Below are 17,295 nucleotides of genomic sequence, written 5' to 3'. Positions count from 1 at the left end.
TGCTTAGAGAAAGCAGCAGTTCATTAGTAATGCCTCTGGCATCCATTGCATTTGCATTAATCATAGCAGCCTCATTTGGTTTTAATGTGGATGTGAATCATTCCACAGACATTCTGCTCCGACTTACTCATTAATTAATTTCTGCTGTTACTAACTTTTGCTTTGTCCACTTAGGCAAAGCTTTCCCAAATGACAGTGTCTAAAGAAAAAGTCACTTACAAAGCATTTTCACTGGCACTGTTAGCTGTTTATGCCTCTGAAAATGTAAATGCCCACATAGAAATAAGATGAGTTTTCAGAGGGCCCTAGAGGTGGCGAGTGGACATGTATCTTGAAATTTACTGTGAATTCTCTTGGACCTCTTTGATAATCCCAGTGAAATGTCCAAAGTTTGAATTCATCATCCATAGTTAAAAATGGTGTATTTTTCTTTTAAAATGTCCTCTGTGCTGGAGTAGCTTGAACCTGCACTGAAACAGGTAAAGCCCTAACACTGTGAGCCTTGAAAAATAAGGTTTTGGTCTCAAAGTGAAATAATTTTAACCTTTTTATTTTTCTTAATAGTTTTCTGTGTTTCTTGGAATTATTTTCTTCTTGGAGCTCACTGCTGGTGTTCTAGCATTTGTTTTCAAAGACTGGATAAAGGACCAGCTGTATTTCTTTATAAACAACAACATCAGAGCATACCGAGATGATATTGATTTGCAAAACCTCATAGACTTCACGCAGGAATATGTAAGTTGGACTATGTTTGTTATTTTTCTAAAGCTTACTTTAAAGATATACCTACTCTGTTTTTCACTTCCCATCTGTTTGGTTTCTTCAAGGAACAACAGAAATATTCTAGCATATAATTTTGAAAACACATATATGTATATTTCTCTTTACAGAACTTCTGCAAGCACCAGGACCTGTGAAAGGGGCTTGTTTTTTGATGTATGACTGAGCAAAACAAGGTGGAAGGTTGGGGTGACTTATTCTTGAAGACTTAGGGATCAAATCTAGAAGTGTATAAAATCTACAAGCTAACTATCAGTGACTTGTGTTCAGTTTCTTAAGCATATTCCATACACATCTAAGATATGTTAGGGTTCTTTGGGGCAAGGTATTTTACTGTAGAAGCTGTCACATCTGCAGGGTTTGTTTGGGGTTTTGTGTTTTTTTTGTTTGAGGTTTGGGGTTTTTTAAGTTTTTTTTAAGCTTAATTTTGTTCTGGTATAGTTTTAGCAACGTTGGAGCTACCACAACATGTTGCAGAGTGGCAGAGATCTTTAGTTGGTCTGCATGGAACTACAACATGATATATTTTTAAATAAACTTAATGCCATTAACCTAAAAAAGTGGGCAACTCATAAGTTTCTCATGGGAAATATCTAAATGATGCTGTATCTGCACTTTTTAGAGGGAAGGGTGAAGGCAGAGATGCCTGTGGGGGCTAAGCTCCATAAATTGCCGCTGTGTGTAAAGGAGTCATGCTCTGACTTCTGCACAGAAGTTATTTTGCCAACACCACCTTAGAGCTCCTGTGCTCAATTCTGGCTTGTGTGATGAACTCTTTGAATTTGGCCATGTGTAGCTAATGTGGTTAGATGTTGGTTTAAATCATGTTTACAAACTTTGGTACATTCTGCAATTAAAATAATTTCATTCAGTATTGGATTTGTTTCTATATGACTTGTGGAGGGGATGGGGGGAAGGGAATGGGCAAGTAAGTGACAGGATGTGGATCCTTGCACTGGTTTGAATCATCTTCAGTTAGAAGATGATTCAGTCAGAGGTCACCACAGTCTAAAAGCGGTGATCCACTTGTATGCAACCAAAAGGCTACAGTTCAGTTTTGCATACACTGCATAAAACATGCTCTCATAACTGGATTAGCAGTCCTGGCAGATAACTTGGGGACCGCATGAGTCTGGAGACCATGGTACTTTTTCAGCTAATAAAGGTAATGCTTGAAGGCAGCACGTCCAGATGTTGCAGAGGGACCTGTACTACATCTAGAAAGAGCATTGTCATTCCAACACTTTTTAAAATGTTTTGGTTTTTTGAAAATATTTTAAAGTTGATATAGATGAGTTTACTGCACTAGCTCCTCAAATGCTGTAAACAATCAGTGATCTTCCCATCTTCTGTCCATTCTTTGTATGTTCAGCAAATGCTACCAATTCTTTGTGTTGTTCAGCATGTTTTGCCAGGGACTAAGCCTGCCATTTGGCATATTTACTTTTTGAAGGATTCTGCCTGTCTTCGGTCAAGACATTATTTGCACAATGCTCAGGAAAAAACGGATCATGTACAGTCAGGTAAAGATTTACCCCAAACTGGCAAAAAGTGGCTCTACCCGAGATGATTGGTTTCACTGAGAACCCAGAGCACATTAGACTGGACAGAGCATCATACTATTGGCTCTACTGCCCCTGGAGCTTGAGCTTGTAAGGCCTGTGTAACTCTGTGTTGTTGTGTAGGTTTATCAGCTCACTTGGTGGATTTCTCTCCAGAGAGCAGCATTGGAGAATGTGAATATAACTTCAATCATGTGTTTTAGAGCAACTTACAGGTTGGAATGGTCTTTTTTTTTTTTTTTTTACTAAAAAACCCAAACAAATCCAAAAATAATATCAAGCCTTCTTCAATGAAAACGTAGGGAATGTTGAAATCTATAGGAAAACTGGCAGCAGTGATGTATGTTACAAGTGCTGAGATTTCTGTGTTCTGCAAGTCATGAAGCTCTCCTTTTTTTTTTCTTTTTTTTTTTTCCAGTGGCAATGCTGTGGGGCTTTTGGAGCTGATGACTGGAACCTCAATATTTACTTCAATTGCACAGATTCCAATGCAAGTCGAGAGCGCTGTGGTGTGCCATTCTCTTGCTGCACTAAAGACCCTGCCGTAAGTAACAGTCAAGAGGGTAGGATGGGTCTGCTCTTCCAATTTTAAATCGCTCTTAAGATATTTTTTGGGGTGCTTTTTGGTGGGGTTTGTTTGGGTTTGGGGTTTTTTTTTGCAAGTTGTGCATGATCATTACCTTCTCACCAACCTTTTTGTACTTGCAACTCAACCACTAAGTTTTAGGCAGTGAACAAAAATCCTGAGCTAATTTAAGTCTTCATTGTATGATGTTTGCTGCTTTTCATTAGAATGAGAGAACCATGGGCTTGGCTGAACATACATATTAATTTCAGCAAATATAAAAACCAGAAGCCCTTAATGATTTGAAGGATATAAGCTTTCATTTGGGTGTCATCAGTATGCTTATTTCACTGCCTTAAAGAACAGCAGCTCTGAGATCAGACACTCTAAAGCAGGTATCGCTCGTTATTTAATGCAGTGTCCAGAGGTTGCAGCCAGTTTGACCTAGTTTGTGCTAGGTCTGCTAATGAATGAGAGCCTGTGCCCTGAAGAACTGACATAAGTTTGCATTAGAATTGTGAGATACGGACATCTTTATCTGCTCTTACCCCCTCTGCCCATCCCCCCTTTAAAATTACTGCTTGTCCTACAGTCACCTGAGATCAGACTTGAAAGGACAGAAATTACTGGAGGGAACAGCTTTTGGGAAAATTTTCATGTCTTTTGAAATAGTTTATTGTTCTGGATCATCAAGCAGAAAATGTTGGAGCCATGCATTACGTGTATGGGTGTGATCAAGAATGAAGGGTAAAGTGTATGGAAGCACTTGACTGGCAGTGAAAGGCTTGAAACAGGGATGGGTGTGTGCATGGAAATGGTTATGTATCTAACATTGCATACCTCTCACTTTGATTTAGCCTGAAAGCAGCTGCCTGCGAGTGCTTGTATTATCTGGTAGGTCAGCTGTGGGTTTCTCTCCACCTGGAGTGACTTCCAATTCCTTTAGTGTATGAGTCTGAGCACTGACTAAAGTGAGGTGAGATGCCAACAGGCACCTCAGGTGCTTCTTGCTTGGCGAATGCGACACAGTCACTGCTCCAGCACCCAGTCACTACCCCTACTGCCCCCTCCCCTGATAAGGTGCTGCCATTTGCACAAGCTGCAGTCTGGTTCCTCTCCAGTGAAACGTGTCTTTGCAGTGATTTGAATCTTTCTCACAAACATGGCTGAAAAGGTTTTAATGAAATATTTAACCAAAGTAGTAAGTAGGTTAGGCTCAAGCATTACATTATGCATAGGATTCCCCCTGCTGTTTGCCTGTCTGCCTACCCACCCATGCAGAGAGGTACCCACCCATGCAGAGAGGTCATTATAACCCAGTTTTGAAAATGTAGCTGTTATAAAACCAAACCAGTGACAGCAGCACAAGGTAATCCTATAACTACATAATCCATGCTGAAGTTATTTCTGTGTGTGCATATGGTTATGCAGTTTTGTAGGGCTAGATGCTCCTAAGTCTCATTCACTGTAGGGAAGTAACATGCTTAATTGTCTGTAAACTAAAGACTAAAAATAGTATTTCTAAAAATACCAGAAGCCATGCATGTAATGGATATAACTGTAAGCAAGCTGTGATTGCTTCAGTAGCAGTGATAAACACAGGTTTATTCTGTGGCAAAGCAAGTTTTCTGGTTTGGAATTAGGATGTGGTCTTGGACTGATAGAAAAAGTTATGTGGATGCTTTATTGAACAGGGCGGACTTTTAGTTCAGATTTTAGTTCAGCTTGAATCAGAAAGTGGTTAAGTTTAAGGCAGGACAAAATAGGTGTCCTTTAAAGCAAATTTGGACTCCTGTGCTTCACTTTGCTGTAGTTTAAAAGGTTGAAATGTTCCAAATTACTGTACAGGCAAGGCCTAAAAAAGTTGTTTTTTATTACATACTTAACTCTTGGTTAATGGATTCCAGGGCTGAAGGCAGAAGACCCTGATGAGAAAGCAACTAGGTATTCAGTACAAAGAAGAAAGCTTAAAAGCTCTTTTGGAATCTTGCTTCCTTTTACAGCCTTACAGTGTGTGGCACTGTTGTATTTTAGGGCCTGGAACAGAAGTATTCATATCATTAAAAGATATAAATGCTTCAAACCTTAAAAGTCCATTGAGAGAATCTGAATTGGGCAACTGACAGGGTGTGACCTTCTGATGTATTTCCTGGGAAGTGAGGAAACGCTTAGAGGAGCTTTAACTGCTGATAAGAGGAGAGATCCTTTTCCGTATTGCTGCTATAAAATCTATTTCTCTGCTGGCTGCCTTTCTCACTTCCCACAATTGGATTAAATTGTGGTGTTCAGTACACCCAGACAAGATTGGCTGATCTCTCTCACTTCCTTGAGTATTTCCTCCTTGTGCTCTGTGTTGATATATGAGCTGGTAACTTCGTATTTTGCTGCCATTGTGGCTGACACCAAAAGCAGTTGCTTCATTTTGTTGCCCTGAAATAACTGCATACAGAATAAATGCAGCTTCAGCTTCCAGTGGGCAGCTCTTCTTCACTAGGAAGAGTCTGCCATTGCCTATTTAATTACCTGTGCCATGGGGGTACTAAAGCAGAAGCTGTAGGAACCCCTTTGTCTTTGCCATCGGTATCAGGTTCCCCTAAGAAAGAACAGACAGTAAGAACATGATTACCCAATCTCTTATCTTTTCTCCCTAGTTTCTGGAAAGGAATTAGGTACTAGATGTATTTCTATCAATACCCTTGGTAAGAACTTGCAGCTTCTGCTGTAGAACTGCCCCTTCTCACCTCTTCACGCTGCGCAGACTGAACCTTGAAAACGTTGACAGTAGTCTTGGCATATTTTTCAGTATAGAGAAAACCTGTTCAGCAGAAGGTTGTTTCACTTAAAATAGACTTTCCCTAATTCCTTTACTTTGACTTGTGCATGCTTGGATCTGGAACATGGAGCTCACCCAGGTGGAGGGCCGGGTTGCTGCCCTGAAAGCTGGCAGACCATGTGCTTCTGTTTGCAGATAATTAACAGTGCTGAAAGGAAAAGGAAGGGGGTTTAAAAACATAATATGGTAACCAGTGTTAGGGTTTTTGTCTGATTACATACAGTACCAACTTGGGGAGCTGGGAGAAAGTGTTTGGGGGAGACTTCACTGACGACTACTCTTCTGTGTATCTCTCTTAGGAAGATGTTATCAATACTCAGTGTGGCTACGATGCAAGGCAAAAACCAGTAAGCTGCTTTTTTGATGTGGTATCTTAAGGGCCTGAAAACCTTTTGCAAGAGCAGGTTATTCTACTGATGGGCTAGTTGAATATAATTATACCTGTCTTCTTCCCTCTTCTCCTTGGCAGGAAGTTGATCAGCAGATTGTTATCTACACTAAAGGCTGTGTCCCTCAGTTTGAGAAATGGTTGCAGGACAATCTTACCATAGTTGCTGGTATATTCATCGGGATAGCATTACTGCAGGTAAACGTCACACTCCCTGTAATTAGCTGAAGAAGGAACAACAGATAATTAGAACGTACGAGGGGGGATCTGTATATATGAACTGGAAGTACAGTGTCAGTTGCACTTGGAAATATAATGTCTGTAGGTTTTAGTGAGGGGAGCTAAATTCATGGGGCTTTCTTTGTGCTAAGGAGTATTTAACTCTTACCTATAGGGATGTGCTTTCTTTTCAGCTGTCGGCAGGTCAAAACTAGCACTGTGTGTTGGGTAATGATTAGGTAGAGATTTTCAGCCTGTACAGACCCACTGTTCCTGATGGTGCTTCAATGAGCCTTTACAGTTTTTGTGAAGCATGTTAAGAACTGTTCAATTTCCCAGAACCTAGCGGCACTACAGAAATACTGGGGTTACACTACAGAAATACTGGGGTTACAGGAGGCTTTGAGGTCTTCTTCCAGCACTTACTGTTAATTTGATCTCTTGTTGCTTGTTTTCATATCGAAGTTCTGTATAACCTAAGCAGTTTGCCTGTGTGAAAAGTTTCTGCTGCTCCAAATGAATAAACTGTTGTCTCTTCCAGATATTTGGGATATGTTTAGCCCAGAATTTGGTTAGTGACATTGAGGCTGTCAGAGCCAGCTGGTAAAACTGCTGAAGTAACCACAACAAGACACTGGACAACCGAAACCCTCTGAAACCTCCAGTGTGTCACTCCGACACCAAGCTCTATGGACATGGGTGACAGGGAAGCCTTCTCTCCCAAGTAGTTTCAAGTCTAAGTTCCTGACATTGCAGTGAACTCGTGTTTCTTTGGGGTGGGGGAGAGAAGAGTGGGCTCTTTAAAATCTGCTGCTCACTGACAATTTTTTGTTGTTGTTTTAAACCACCAGTTTGAAAGCTGTTGAGCCGTGAATCTCTACTGTATTCTTGATCCTGAGTAACAAGTGGACACTTTTTTAAAAGTTGGTGTATTCAGTGGGACAGAGTTGCATCGTTGTAGTCTGTGGATATGCTGTTTATTCTTCGTGTCATGAGCTCTTCGATAGCTGCCAAATACTCCTGAGATGATCTTTCTCCTCACCACTCTGTCAAAGAACAATCTTGTTTTCACAGCTGAACATAGCTACAGGCCTAAACCCATCAAGCAGGAAGCAACTTTCTATGCATCTATTGTACAGTAAAAGAAATTGTTTTTAAAACAAGGGAATTTTTTTTACGCAAGCTTCCAGCCATCTCCCTCTAGGACTTCGAGGTTGGGAATCGGCAAGCTCAAAGGGAGAGTTGCCTAATTTTATCAACATGTTTCTTCCTTTCTCCACCCTTGTATGAAGGGAAAGGAGTTTTGTATTTGACAAGCAAGGGTTGTAGAGCCTTTGGTTGCTGCCATACCTTAGGGCATCAGTCTCTTAAGGCGAGGATGGGATATAACTGTATAAATGTATGAAAGCAGTGTGGATGTTGGGTCCAAGTGAATAATATTATTCAAAGAATGAATTATATATTAACTTAAAAAAATCAAAACATATGTATCTGATATGGCTAAACCTTTAGTTTCTCTGGAATTTAGTGTAATCATTTAGGGATCTCACTAATGTTAGTGCTTGGATATACTTGTGCAAGACTTCTTTTACGATAATTCCTTGGTCTGTTCCTAGCTGAGGCTTTGGTCTTTTTTTTTTTCCCTTTTTTTTATTCAATTCTTTTTACTTGCATGAGCTGTGGAGTAAGGATCTGTGACGCTCCAGTGCTTTAAATCTGTGCATATGTTTTAATACCGTCTAATCCAAACTTATTTATTGATAAATGCATGTGCTTATGGAAAGATCATATCCCGTTCCCTTGGAAATTGGAAAGAACAGCTTTTGCCAGTGTAAATGCTGACCTCCAGTGAACAGATCCTTGCTCTGGAGATGTGTCTCCCTCCCTTTGTTACTCAAATGCAACAAAAAGCTTTCCTGAAGCAGCAGAATAAAAGTTTTAAAATCGCAGCGCACATGAGCCAAGGCAGACTCTGTTGAATCGGACAGAAGAGAGTAGAATTTGGAATGAAGCACAAATAGAGGAAGAAGGATTAGATCAGCCTCCATCCAGCTTAGAGCTTTTGATTCATTCTTCTTCACTAATAAGAGTGAACTTACAAACCTGACCATGGCTTGAGTAGTTTTATTGCACTTTGTATAAATTTAGCTTGTTGTATGACCCGTCTCAGTATCTGCAGAACCTGAAAGCCGTGAGCTTTGGTCAGACAGTGGCAAAGGGTGTGTAGCACTTCTTTGTAAGAGCTTAGCATCTTTGAGATGAGTTTCCTAAAATGAAGTATGTGGAGTAGAAGAGATGAATGCATTGCTTTCAAAGCCTCCCTGTTCTGGGGGATGGATAGAAGGCTGGTCTATTGACCTATTAAGGTCTTCTCTGGTCCTATGACTCTTAAACACATGAACATTTTAAATTTCAAAGTATACATACCCTTGCACACTTTGCCTTTCTGTGCTGTAGTCAGCCATCTTGTCTTTTTTCCCCCTCTGAAGGCTGGTGTTATGCACACCGGTGCTCCACAGATGCCACAGACAGTCCTGTTGTCCTCCTGTCTTTGAGCATTACCTCATCCTCTTCTGGTTAACTCCCACTGACTGGCTCTGAATCAGGCAGCCTCCATATCCTTTGGTATCTGCTGTTAAAGGCCAGCCATGACTCAGACTATATTTTTTTTAAAGCCTTTGAAAGGAATTATGATTCACTGTCCTTAATAAAGTTGGTTCCACCTCACCACAGTGTTATGTTTTTCTTAGCCACTCCTCAACTTGAGGAGTTACTGATACTTGTGCTCCCTGCTCCCCCCGCCCCCAGAGGGACACACCAGTTTACCTGATAGCAGCAGGACAGACAGATCATCAGCACCAGTGTTAATGCACTGAGACAGAATGGTGCCAGGAGAAACCAGGGAAATGGGGCTCAGGAAGGAACCCCTCCACCCAACAGCCTTGACTGTGACCCACCGCGTCGGTCTGGAGAAATATAATAAAAAAAAGCCTGTGTTCCAGGAACACTCGTTGCCACTGATCTTGAATACTGCTGTTGTTGCTGTGGGCTTCTGAAGACACCTTCAGTCTTCTACTTGAATTTCTGCAGTTGTACTGTACTGGCCTTCTGTCTGGTGGCACTGTCCTCTGCGTTCCAGTGCAGTGTCAGACTGATAGGAAGGTAAACGCTCTGAGGTGAGCAAATCCTGTTCCTGGTACTTGCACATGTGCACCCAAACGCGCAACACTTCTGCTGAGTCCCAGAATGACTGACTGTTCTTATAACAACCACTAAACTTATTTTTCTAGAGCTTGTCATTATTGCTGCAGATGCTCATCCCCTCCCCCTTCCCTGCTCCCAAGATATTTTCCTCATTTTTGCAGTTGTTTGATGGGTGCATACTGAATGTTCAGGATTAGCTGTCTATATTGCACATTTAAATCCCACATTTTTTTGTCTACAGATCGGGTTAGATCTCCTAGAAAGGCCCCATCAGCAGCTATTCAGCAGCTTAGATGTCTGGTGTGGAAGGCCTGGGGGGAGGCATTGGAAATCAATCTTATTGTCAGAGCCTGCTAAATGCAAGCAAGCTTTCCTCCAGAAAACTCTGTGAAAACTTCAGTTGAGCTGCAACTAGAGCACAATTGCTGGCTACGTGGGCTCATTTTCTAAAGCAATAAGATACGGTAGGCGGTATGGCTGTGTGGCTATTTCTACCCTGCCTGGTATGGTGGTGGTGTAGATGTGAGTTCAGAGGTCAGTCTGTCCATCTTTTGTGTGCAGTAGTTGTGCAGAATTTTGTTGAAGTGTGTAACAGCTCTGTGTGAGCAATTCAGACGGGATGGTGGTTTTGCCAGCGAGAGGTTTGGTAGCTTCAGCAGCAGCCCCGGCTTTAAAGCCGTTTCCCAATCCTGCACTCAGCCCTGCCAAAGGGCATCACAGTCCTTGCTCCTCTGCTTTCTAAATGCTTTCCATAGTCACAGGCCTTTTTGTTGTTCGATCTCTCTCCTCATTTTATTTTAATAGGCTAATGTACAATGTTTGGTTTGTCTCTGTGTCTGTTTCGGTAGCAGTAGGATCTCTTTGCTTCAAAGTTTGTAATTTTGATTGTGCCCCTTAGAATTTGGAGCTGTGGAGATATTTGTGGAGATGCTTGCTTGAGTGTACTCTGCCCTGAAAGCTGCCTTCTCTCCCCTTTGAGACAGATGCTAATTGTAGTTCTGGTGTGTACATAGCATTTGAAATGTAAATAGTAGCATGTGGACTGAATGACTCTTGCACATGACTGCTTTTCACCCTGCAAGTGTTTATTAGAGACCTGCAAGGTGTCTGTGGGGAGCTGGCTGAGGGGAGGTGGGAGTGCTTTAATCACCACCCCCTAGTGCCTACCTCCCCGGCCTGCCATGTAGCCTCGGGGGGGAGGGGTCAGACCCTGGCCCAAGGCGGCTCTGGGCGGTAGCAGGAGCCCCCTTGCCTTTTGCCTTTCCTCCTTGATGCTGGACTGTGAAGCGGAGGGTGGGAGAAAGCACCCCTGCCAGTCACTGGAGGCTGCCATCACCTGCTGCAGGACTAAACATGGTGCTATAAGATCTGTCCTGGGTGTTGATCTGGGGTTTTACTACTTTAGAGATGTCCTTGGTAAAAATTATTCTGATTAACAGTGTTGGTGGTAAGAGAAACTCTGGTGAAGTTTTGGTTCGGTTTCCCCTCTTGCTGTGCGTGCCTTTGGGATGCGTTGAATGGGAGTTCTGCAAATGCCTAGGAAGGGGATCTGATCTCAGCAGGTGTGGAAAGGTTCACATCCCTCTCCCCATTTTTGTTTTCTCCCTGAAGCTTTTTCAGCTATCTGTAACTAGTCATGGAACTGTCCAAGGCAAACAAAGTAAAACTACCCTTTTGGATCCATTAGCTACCACTGGAAGAAAAGAAAAAGTAAATCTGTCTCCCTTAACATGCAGTATAAAGATAAGTGTTGCAGCTACTAGCGTGCACCAGGCAGCACCGCTAGCTGTCTCTTGTGTTTCAGCAATATAAATGTGTTAATAAAAAGCTCCATCTGTACGTGTGTTCATGTTCATGCTGTGTACATAGTAGAGATGGACCTTGAGCTCTGGGGAGTTTGGGATTTGGGTTTTGTGACTCAGACCCGTCTGAGATGTGTATTCCTGATTTGTTCCAACTGACTCTTTGGTTCATCCTGGGGCGTGTGGCAAGGTGTCGACACTTTCCCTTTGTGTATCATTCCTTTTTATACGAATGTATTCTCTTGTGTTCCTTTTCTATCGGTTGTAAAATTGATTGTAAAAGCCAACTACGCTTACCGATTGAAAGTATTGCTGTAACAGAACTGCATGCCCAGTAGAGTTTGACTTGAGCTTTAGTTGTCTGATTTTGGACTGATTACCTTCAGTCTAGGAGAAGATCATAGATCAGGTGCATAATGTGTTACTTGTCATCTTTAGCATTAGACTGTGGTATTGTATCACATGCTGATCTCAATGGATGTAACTGGAGTCTACTTAGGAAGTTAATGCAACTTCCTGGTAATTCATTTTAAGCTATTGAAAGTGGTCTTGATCCATGCTACTTGTGTTCTTGGGTTTTTGTTTTTTAATAGAGGCATTTTTTAGGAATGTTTTAATACACTTATGATGGACAATACAATAGTTTTAATAGTTGTGCAGTATTCTGTATTTACTTGAAGTAAATCATTTTATATGCAATTTGTTAGATAATTACAATTTTATAAATAAAATTGGGTGAAATACGATGTTGTGAATGTGTACTCTTGATGTAGCACTTAATGTTAATGGTACAAAGATACATTTGCACAAAACTTCTCCAGGGGAAGACCCTTCTGTCTGCCCTCCCCCCAACTAACAGGGAAAAAAGATTCCTGACTCTCTCATATATAGACTATTATGTTCTAATTAAGTCACAAAACACATTATCGCGCCGCCAGTGGCTGCCGTTAAATGAATAATAAGCTAATACATGAAGTGCACGTCCCCACATGAGGAGATCCCGTATGTGCTGTCAACTGTTGTTGAAGTCTCTGGCTAATTAACGTACTCTGCTTCTTTCTGACAGGTCATCGGTGTTCCTCAGTGCTGTGGCTGCTGGTCAGTACAACTGTTGGAGCTTTCCCTGTTGTCACTTTAGTGACCATGAAGTGTTCAGAAGAGCAGCACAACGGGGATTGGTCGTGACTGACTTAAGCATTTGAAAGGGAGGTGGGATTTTCACTTTGCCAAGTGCAACATGCACTTAAACAGAGTTAGTGAGGGCTGGCTTGTTTTATTGCGCAGGTATGAGTGGGTAATGAGGCCATGTGCTTGCTTAGGCAGAGGAGGAAGCAGCCTGCTTTTTTACTATTTCAAGAACTGTAGAGCAAGCTAACCAGGTATCTCAAACCTATGGTTTTGTCCACAAAACACCCCCGTGACTGAGTTAAAAGTCTGTCTCTGTATCCATATTGAAGTCCAATGTCTCTTGCATGTTTCAGGCATTTGCGTTTGTCTGCACCTATGGAAATGACTTGGCAAAATAAGAATGCAGATGTGGAGGCCATGGGTGGGGAGGGAAGAACAAAAGTGAACCAAAAAGAAGTCAAGGGCATTGCCTAGATCTTCAGTGTGTAATAGATGTGACACACCTGAATAAACCATTTTTGCTATGGAGGGGGAGACTGGGAGTGGCCAGCTGCATTCTGTCTAGCTCTGACGATCTATGTATTGTTTTGTGAAGCTGTGGCCAGTTACCATTCCTGGGTGTTCGGAAACAAATTACCTCTTCTGGGTCTAGTGGTCTGATTTGTCCTCTGGATCCTAGGCCCGTATTGTTGGAGCTTGTGCCTTACCCAAAGTGAAACTCTTACATTTCCATGCCCTGAAATGTGAAAACGTGTGTGTGGATTTGTCTTCCTGCCTGGTGTGATGCCAGGTCTTGCAGGAGTCAGAGATGTGGGTAAATGCAGGCAGCAGTGATGGTTTTGGCTTTGATTTGCTGTGGCAGTTGACAAATGCAAAGGCCTGGTGTCTGGCATTGCCCTCAGAATAAGTCTGAGCAGCAAACTGCAAGCTTTGCTTTAACATAATCTCTCTACTAAACATCTAGTTCGAAATTGCAGACAATAGTTCAATTCAGTTGACTCCAGTCAAGTGAGTGTGATATATTGTCCTTAGATCCCCGTTCTTTTAGTGAAAGAAGTTCTGAGGATAAATGATTTACCTGCAGGCTGCAGCATGCCTCAGCGTGGCACAGCAATGTTGTGGATAGAGAGTCTCTTCCCATCTTTTGTTCTGGGTATTGCCTTAGTGCAGACATGGAAACGTGCCACTTAGTGTTCCGTCCAGGGGAACCACCTGAAAGTAGGAGGGTATCTGCAAGGCCTTTCTCTGTGCTTGCTGTGACAGTGGCATCCCTAATTAAAATTTAGTGATAACGGAATGGCTTATGCTTAACCCAGTTAGTCAACCAGGTGAGTGGGAATGCTGTCAGCATCACAACTGGGTTGGCTGTTGCCAGCTTGTGTGAGCATTTTCAGTTTTATACCGATGTCAGAAAGAAAAGTCTCTTGAGAACCAGGTAAGTTGTTGATAACCAGCCTTCCGAATGTATTTTGGGATCTTTTTAAATCAATGACAACTATTTCTATGCCTGAGAATGTGGGCTGACGTGGGTGCACTATGAACAGTGATTGTAAATGTGCTGGTTGCATTCAGCAGTGCATAGGTTCTGTGTTACTGGGAGCCGGATGGGTCCTGCACTGTGTCACAGTTCTACACTCCTGTCAGTGTCTTTATTGCACTGTTACTAGCAAACGTCTTTTGAATGGTTGGTTGCTCTTTAAATAATAAGAGGCTGATGTATGTTTTAGTACGAGAGGCTTTTTCTTTGTGTTTCTGGCACTGAGTTAAATGGACAGAGTCTCTGCTGTGTGAACACTCCTGTAGGTTTTGGTACATTCTCAGAGCTTAATCTATCTGTGACAAGTTTCTTTCCATACCAAGCTTGTGTACATCATCCTTTTCCCATCATGACTGGCATCTTCCCACCCCAGTGTCTGTGGGATAGCCAGTGCTTTTATGGAGCTGGGAGGTGGATTTGGGAAGCTCTTTGCTTGGCCTCTGGGATTGCCTTTTCTGCTGATAAACAAGGAGCCTGAAACTTCTGAGGCTGGCACTGGTAGTGCTGAAGTCACTGCAGAATGTAACAGATCTTATGATCTTTGTGCATTGTGGGCATGATCAAGCTAGACAATGGGTATTGCACAGTCAAAAGGAACATGCTGGCTTTCTGGAAATTGCTATCCCAACAGCTCCCTCTTTTGCCATGGAGTCATCTGCTGGTTTGCTTGCTGACCTGTTACAAACCCACAAAAGAGCAGCTGCGAGATCAGATGCTTCAAACTGGCAGTTCCCCCATCTCCTTTACCTGGGAAAGGAGAAAAAGGATGGCTCTTGCCTGCTGTGTTTCTCAATTGAGGAGGCTCTGTTGAAAAGCTGCTGCGAGACACGCCTTTAAAAATCCATCTAGAAACAAAAACCCAAGCAAGCCTGACAGCACTCCCAGTGTATTCCTGTTAAACCACACAGCGCCTCTGTGTGAGCGCTCAGAAAAAGTGGCTGGAATTGTTCCCTTTGTGTTCACTCAACTGAAAGGCAGCGATTGCGCCGGGCGGGAGCCGGAGCGAGAGAGGCTCCTCACCAGTGCGTGGTGGTGCAGCCGCGGCTTCTGCGTGTCAATACAAGAAAGGACAAACCACAGGGTAAAATGAGAGCACTGAAATTTTTATTTGTTACCTCTAGGTACCACGAGTTTGACATTAATAGGCAAGACCAGTGAATGAGCAGCAGCACATCGCGTTCAAACCTGAATCTCCAAAGCACCAAAAATGGAGCTAAATTTACTTCGTAATCCTATAGTCAGCACGCTAGCCTGGACTTGCTGCGCCTTGTATTGTCCCTAATTTAGTAGTACATTGTTATGCAGTTTGGGGGCGTGAGGAAAGAGTCGTGTAGTACCACTTCTACATCATCATAGGACTACAACATGCACATTCTACTATGTGGCCCAAGCAACAAGAATACAAGTAGAACAGTTACAGGTGGAGACGGGTTCATGTTAACACCACCTATGAATTTGTAGAAACCTTTTTGGACGGGTACCTACAGCAGTTCATCAGTTTGTGTGGGAACATTACACGCATGCACGAGTGATACAGTGGAAAACATAGCAGGAGCGGCAGCAGGACGCAGGACAAAAGTGAAATCTGTGATGGGATGCATCAGAAACAAGACCTTCCTCAGCTTTCTACGGCAAGTCTCTGCTCTGTTAGCGAGGCCTGTTGAGCAACAGTTTTGTTCTCATGGCTGCGCAGTTTTGAGACAACTTCTAGAAAGGCCATGCTCTGCACTTCCTTCTGAAGAGGTTCTGCAAAAAGAAGTGGTGTAAGAAATGGTGCTTTGTCTGAGACAGGCAAAAGAACAGAAAGGGCTGGCAAGTCTGAGAAACTCTTCTGCTGACCAGTACCCCATACACACACAAGCACACAAATGTGCCTGTACGCATCACCTCTATTTACTACTTCGAGTTGCTTTTGAGGATGGAGAGAAAACTCTGCAGGGCCTGGGGCATACACACACACTCCACGGATTTCAACAGAGATGAATGACAAGCTGCTACAGAGCAGTTACAGAAATCCACCTGGATTGCCTTCCAAACCACAGGTGCTTTTAGGAAGTCATTTTAGAGAAAATATTTTCCTGCCTTATCCCTTCACCTAGCCCGACGCCGTGAACTTGCCTGGGAAGGGTCAGGGCGTCCCTTGTGTTGAATGAGCTCTGGCTGGGTGTGTGGGGTGTGAGGTGGTTCTTTAAGGGATGTGTCCCGCTCAGTGAGCTGTCGGGTCACAGTTCCGCTCTGATGTCAGTACAATGTGTGGTGCACTGCCCAGTCCTGTGCATGTACAGACCTTATGTTTTACTCAGAACTATGAGGCACTGTTTTGCGGTTCTGGTCCTGGATTGCACTGTCCTTTTATTAATAAGGAAAGGTTGGAAGCAATGCATAAAATTGAGCAATTTTTTAAAAACCTTCATGAGTTTCAATAAAGCCCTATACTCCACAGGCATCTCACAGCTGAGATGCAGAGCACTTGGTTTTGTTTCATGTCCTGTTCAGGCCACTCTAGTGAGCTCCTACTCAGCAACAATCACCTACCTAGATTTGTTTACTTCCCAGGTGCTGCTGCTGAAGGTCTCATCCCTATGCTTCCCAGGAGAAATCCCAACCATCTGTTGCAGACAGTTATGCTGTATGATATGCACAGTTGGTTTTTTTAAATGACCAAGTTTGATACTTGTTTCCCTTCCCTACCTTCTTTCTTGTTCACGTGCCTTCAGTTTTCGTGCAGTTTAACCTCTACCATGTAGGAGCTGGGAACTCACACTGCTGTGCACCCAGGAACCTGTATTTACAGAACAGTGCCCGTGAAGCTGTTGGAGTGGTTTCGCTGTGTAAGCGCTTCCGGCTCGCTCTCTGCTTCTGAGATTCCATGGTGTTTAAGCAGGTGTTACCAAACTGAATTTTGGGAATTTGCTGTGCTTTACAGTGGTTGAATAGTTCTGCTTAACATCCAGATTCCTGTGAGCCTGGAGAGCCTCACACAGAGAAGTGCCTGCCCTAGCTATGAATTCTCTGCTTTCACCGGTTCTTTATGTTACGAGCTTCCATTTTCCACTGTCTTAATTCTTTTCCTCTTTCTGTCCAGTCACTCAGTTGCAAGAGCAACTTCCAGATGGCAAAACAACATGTAAATGTATATCTATTTACTGCCTAACACACAGCTGTTGGAAATACCAAGTTAAAAGTGATGCCAGATGCCCTGTAACAAAGGCTAGGAAGAACAGCCGTCACTGGGGGAATTAAATGTACCAATAATTACATTGGTGTAACCATTTCT

The 17,295-nt window shown here is 42.8% G+C and overlaps 2 protein-coding genes across 2 annotated transcripts in view; one reads left to right on the top strand and one right to left on the bottom strand.

Moving 5' to 3' along the window:
• Window positions 1-6,954, top strand: part of TSPAN5 (tetraspanin 5) — a gene marked incomplete at its 3' end in the record, with an annotated part of 80,978 nt that extends 74,024 nt beyond the window's left edge. The window contains exons 4-8 of the mRNA XM_084263345.1: window positions 565-735; window positions 2,761-2,886; window positions 6,040-6,087; window positions 6,210-6,326; window positions 6,889-6,954. Coding sequence (XP_084119471.1) covers window positions 565-735; window positions 2,761-2,886; window positions 6,040-6,087; window positions 6,210-6,326; window positions 6,889-6,954 — 528 coding nt within the window. The remainder of the gene's footprint in view (window positions 1-564; window positions 736-2,760; window positions 2,887-6,039; window positions 6,088-6,209; window positions 6,327-6,888) is intronic.
• An 8,160-nt stretch (window positions 6,955-15,114) lies between these two features.
• The window catches only part of RAP1GDS1 (Rap1 GTPase-GDP dissociation stimulator 1), a gene marked incomplete at its 5' end in the record, with an annotated part of 62,910 nt that continues 60,729 nt past the window's right edge, over window positions 15,115-17,295 (bottom strand). The window contains 1 exon segment of the mRNA XM_084263251.1: window positions 15,115-15,764. Coding sequence (XP_084119377.1) covers window positions 15,637-15,764 — 128 coding nt within the window. The 3' untranslated portion in view covers window positions 15,115-15,636.

Source organism: Gallinula chloropus (assembly GCF_964237585.1).
Source record: "Gallinula chloropus genome assembly, chromosome: 4".
Lineage (NCBI taxonomy): Eukaryota > Metazoa > Chordata > Aves > Gruiformes > Rallidae > Gallinula > Gallinula chloropus.
Note: the sequence above shows the minus strand (reverse complement) of the source record. Positions and strands in the feature narration are given on the sequence as shown.